The sequence below is a fragment of the Sapajus apella genome, unplaced genomic scaffold, assembly GCF_009761245.1.
Source record: "Sapajus apella isolate SASKATOON/1434 unplaced genomic scaffold, GSC_monkey_1.0 scaffold35, whole genome shotgun sequence".
Classification (NCBI taxonomy): domain Eukaryota; kingdom Metazoa; phylum Chordata; class Mammalia; order Primates; family Cebidae; genus Sapajus; species Sapajus apella.
The window spans coordinates 9,613,217-9,618,735 of NW_022436975.1; the positions used below are offsets into that span (position 1 = coordinate 9,613,217).

Here is a 5,519-nt window from a genome sequence, read left to right on the forward strand (position 1 = left end):
TACTTAGATATCTTTGATTAGAATGCGATTTACATGCATATTTACATACTTATATATTTAAAGTATAACTTAATGTACCGATCTTAAATGTAAGCTTACTGAATTGTCATAAAGTGAACCCTCATGTAGCTACCACCTATTAAAGAAATATCAAATTGCCAGAACCTCTTAGCTTCCCCTTTACTGTCTCCCAATTACAAATGCTAGTTTGTTCCTCAAAAGTAACTATTATCCTGACTCTGAAACCATAGATTAGTTTTTCCTGTTATTAAACATTACATAAGCGAAATTATAGGGTACACAGTCTTTTGTATTTGGCTTCTTTTAATGATGTGTTTGTGAGTTTCACCTTTGTGGTTGCACATATCAGTAGCTAATGTATTTTCATGCTTTTTACTATTATATTATATGAATACACCACAACTGACTTATCCATTCTGTTGAGGACATTCATTTGTCCCCAGTATTTAGCTCTTATAAATATTACTGCTATGCACATTCTTATGCACACAATTTTTGACATATACCTAGAAACAGAATTACTGGGTCTTAGAGTATGAGTGTGCTAAATTTTAGTAGACATTGACAAGGTACATGTAAAAATTCATACTCCTACCTACTGTGTATCCAAGCTCTGGTCATCTCACAACCCATTCACTTTTTTGCTTTATGTTTTTTAATTTCAGCCATTCTGATTATGTAGTGGTAACTTAATGTAGTTTTAATTTACATTTCTGTGGGTTTTTAAAATACTTACTGATTGATATGATTTGGCATGTCCCCACCCAAATCTCAACTTGAATTATGTCTCCCAGAATTCCCACCTGTTGTGGGAAGGAGCCAGTGGGAGGTAATTGAATCATGGGGGCAGGCCTTTCCTGTGCTATCCTCGTGATATTAAGTCTCACGAGATTTGATGGGTTTATTAGGAGTTTTTGCTTTTACTTCTTCCTCACTTTCTCTTGCTACCACCATGTTAAGAAGTGCCTTTCTCCTCCTGTCATTCTGAGGACGCCCCAGCCAGGTGGAACTGTAAGTCCAATTACACCTCTTTGTCTTCCCATTCTCGGGTATGTCTTTATCAGCAGTGTGAAAATGGACTAATACGCTGATTATTTGGATTTCCTCTTTTGTGAATGTCTGTTGAAGTATTTGTCCAGTTTTCTTTGTTGTCTGTTAAGTCTGTTGAATTCTTTTCATACTTTGTAGATGAATCTTTTGTCACTCATACATATTGCAAATGTCTTCCCCTACTCGGTGGTTTACATTTTGATGAAGAGAACTTCCTAACTTTAATATAGTTTATTTCATGTTTTAGTTACTATAGTTTTATAACAAGTGTTAGTATTCATTAGTAAAATCCCTTCAACTTTGTTTTCTTCTTTAAAGTAGTTTTGAACAAAAATGTTGAAATCTTGTTTAGTTGTTTTCTTTGTGCATTTTTAACCCAATAGGTTATAAGTTATTTTTAGTAGCTTATAGTTTATATCATCATTTTTTACTAGAAAAATGATCTATAAATTGTGAAATTTGCATGTTTGTGATAAAGTGTCTCTTTCTCTGTTTTCTTCTGTTAACTATAAAATCCCTCCTGGCCCTAAAAGGAAATAACAGCATTTCTGGTATACTATGACCCATGCTCAATCACATCAGGCAATTGGGAGAGTTTTAATTCACTCTTTAGACAAACAACCCTCTTTGAACATTAGAGGATCATAAGGACTTCTGCTTTTAATAGATGGTCTTGATTATCCAGAATTAATTGTTTTGTAACCTAATTGTTTTAGTAACTACTAAAAAGAATACTACAGCATTTTGCTTTTTAAATCCACAAAGTTCTTCTTGACAGCAAAATAGAATATTTTGTATTTCTAATTGATGTCATTCCTTTATACCTAGTCCTTTACAGAAATGCAGAACAAGTGATCTGCCTATTCTCCATCTTACCACCCAGACACTCATAAAATCTTTAAGAGTTTGTCTCCTCTCAGTCCTCCTGTGACCTATTTCCAATTACCTTTGCTATCTTTAAAATGTGATAATAAAAACTAGACTGTTTTTTCCTGTTTTGAAAGTAAGAGAAGGGCTATTTCTCACACTTTGAAATTAACATTTTTTGCCAAATTTACCTTTCCAGTTTCGTATTGACTTTTTAAAAACAAAAGGCCTCAAAACTATCTCCTGTTTAGCTATGATCGAGGGAAGGAGATTGGCCCTCACTAATCAAATAGCATTTTCCAAAGGTGTTCTCCTCACTGGAGTGTTTAACCAGAAGTTATCTGACCATCAGCCCGCAATGGTGTAGACATTTTAAATATGAGGTTGAGCAAGATATCTTCTAAGATCTCAACTAGGATCATTTGATACCCAAGATATTTCTTGCCAGCATTTCTTTAGCGTCCATTTATATTTTCTATTGTCAGTATTTATCTTTTTTCCCTATTCTATATCTTCTCACCCCTACGATACAATCCATTTTAAAGTTCTCTTGGCTTTACTCCAAAAATACAAACTAAACGTTTCTTCATATTCCTTGCTTCCACTTTGGTGCAAGCGACTGACCTCTGCTTCCTTGGACCATTGCGGAGTTTCCAGTCTCCCAACTTCACTTCCTATGCACCTCCTCACTGCACCACTCCCCATTGTGATGCCGGAGTTGGAGTGATCCTACAGGAACGTAAAGAGGATTGTACAGCTTCCATGGTTTTCACTCTGGAATAAAATAAAAAATAAAATGTAAATGTCCTACCATGGCCTTTTCTCTTCTCCAGCCTCATCTGCCACTACTCCCTGTTCACGAAACTCATACTCGGCTTCCTTTTTCTCAAACACACCTAGCTCATTCCTGTTTGAGAGCCTTCGCAATGGCTATTTCCTCTTCCTGAGTTCACTTTCCTTTCGTCTTTACATGGCTGGTTCCTTCTACTTCCTCAGATCTTGGCTCAAATGCCAACTCTCCAGTGAGCCCTTCCTGACCACCTGATCAAACTACACACCACTATTGCCAGTTGCTTCCTATAGCATCATCCCATTTAAAACAAATAGATCAACTTATCATCATTTGAAATATCTTGTACATTTATTGTTTCATTACTTTTGGTCTTCTTCCAGGAGAACAGGCAGTTTCAAGTTCACAAGAGCTCTCCTTGTACCCCAGGAGCCTTAGGCAGAGCCTAGATAAAGAAACTTTGCAATCTATGTTGGCTAATTGAATGAGTGAGCTAATAAATAAGTGAATGAGTGAGCTCTCTTTACAATATGCCTATTCTTGTTGCATTTTTTTTCTAGTCTTCTTCCTAATTCCAACTTGTCTTTGTAAAACAACATTACATATAACTTACACTTATAGTTTGTTGAGTACATAACTGTTAAGGCTTCATCCTGCTTTGTGAATTCCAAATCTATTTCTATACAATCACGCAAACATTATATTCAGCATATGTTTTAGATTCTTTAATCTTTGATTACCTGTATTGCTGTGAATGACTGACTGGCTTTGCCTGTTATTTGTTGAAATACCAAAGATACTTTCTACTTTTTCTGTGATTGAAGTAGTATCTGAAATTTCTCTTTTAAAAAATTGTATTCTTAAGTTCTCTTTTAAGAGTGTAAAAATTTTTCTTATCACTACAGAGGAAAGAAAGCCAAGTAAATCAAAAGGAACAGAAACTGGAAATATGCAGGCATACTTGTGGCTGGTGTTATTCCACTACTTGTACATCATGTGGTTTACCTCAACATGTGGAAAAATACAGTAAGTCCTTCGTTGTGCCGGGTGTAGTTACAGTATCATGTAACTTAGGTAGCTTATTCTTTCTTGCAAATATTTTATTAAACACAAAGTATGCTGTAATCTTTTTATGAATAATTAGTACCTATTTGCTTAAAAGAATTTTTTTAACATATAAAAGCTCTTTTTTTAAAAAAAAAATTATTTTTCTGCCTTCACCTTACCTCAACCAAAAAAGTTCCAACCCCATATACATGGAGAAATGCCTTTAGGCTACTCTAAGTCATTTATTCATGGGACTATACAGAGTATGTCAGACCTGTCCATCAGGAAAGACAAAACAAAAACAAAAATATCTGAGCTACTATTATACCAGGTTTGCTTACCAGAGAAAATGTTTGACTTTTCTACTCTAGATATCTCACTGTCTGAACTATTATTGGGGAGGAGAAATTAATGTGTATGGTGTATCCAGAGTTTATGACCTACATATGATGTTCTTCAGTATAAATTTTTTAAAAAATTGTTCCCAGAAATCAAAACTAAATAGTTTTGATTTAATTTCTGGCATTTCAATAGTTCCTTGTCAATTTTACTAATAAGCAAAAGAAAAATTTCCTTTTGTATTTAGTCTTGAGAACATAGAAGATCTTAAAGATCTATTTGCTTAATTTTTCTTTGGGAATCTTAAGATTTCATAGGGGCTTAATATTTGTAATACTTTTGGTTGATCCTAATCTAAATTTTAAATTAAGACGATTTGAAAAATATAGACTGAAATTTTTTCTTACTCCAAAATTTGACAGTTCTTTTTATGTATAATTTCAAAATAATTGTTTTATATAAAAATGTGTTGGATATTAAATCATATAATATCCATAATATAATAATTATGATTCATATTATGGTATATTTTAATTTTGTTTTTATTTGTACATTTAATCATGTAAGTCAACAAAAATAAAAATACTCAACAATATTATTCTATATTAAAGTTAAAGATAAATAGCTATTAACTCTTTTGAGCATCTATAATCACTTGAAATGTTTTTAAAAGTGAGCATCCAGTTGGTTAGTGTGCTATTGGTCATCACCCATGATTCTTATTCTCATCATTTATGCACGTGCTTTCCTTTTTATAACCTTTGTCTATCATGGACTCTTTAGAGAAGTTACCGATTTTTTTGTTATTTCCACCTTCTTTAATTCATGATTGTAATTTTTCTACCAGAGGAAACTTACTTTCCTTTTTTTAACCTTTTCATTATATAAAATCCTGTTAAAACTTTGTTTCCTGGCCAGATGCAATGGCTCACACCTGTAATCCCAACATTTTCGGGGACCAAGGCAGGAGGATCACTGGAACCCAGGTTTTGAGACCAACATGGCAAAAACCTCATTTCTCCAAAAAAAATAGAAATTTGCTGCATGTGGTGGCACACATCTGTGTTCCCAACTATTCAGGAGGCTTAGGTGGGAGGATCACTTGAGCCTAGAAGGCAGAGTTTACAGTCAGCTGAGATCCAGCCACTACACCCCAGCCTGGGTGACAGATTGAGACCCTGTCTCAAAACAAGCAATAAACAAAACTTTGTTTCCTCCAGAAAACTATTGTAATTGTGACTTAGAGAAGTACCTATTTGAAACTTATCTGAACATGATCTTAACATTATATTTATTTGACTTTTTTCGTCTGTCCAGTTTTCTTCATGAGTTTATTCAGCCACCTAAAGAAATTGAAAACTACTGTACTTAGATAGAAATCACATTTCATAATTTGCTTATAATT

At 33.8% G+C, this 5,519-nt stretch overlaps 1 protein-coding gene across 1 annotated transcript; it reads left to right on the top strand.

Annotated features, from left to right (window-relative positions):
• Positions 1 to 768: 768 nt before the first annotated feature.
• Positions 769 to 5,233, top strand: LOC116563387. The gene is made up of 3 exons (XM_032296029.1): positions 769 to 1,032; positions 3,634 to 3,754; positions 5,033 to 5,233. The coding sequence occupies exons 1-3, from the start codon at positions 862 to 864 to the stop codon at positions 5,218 to 5,220; spliced, it is 480 nt and encodes a 159-aa protein (XP_032151920.1). The 5' UTR covers positions 769 to 861; the 3' UTR covers positions 5,221 to 5,233.
• The last annotated feature ends 286 nt before the right edge of the window (positions 5,234 to 5,519 follow it).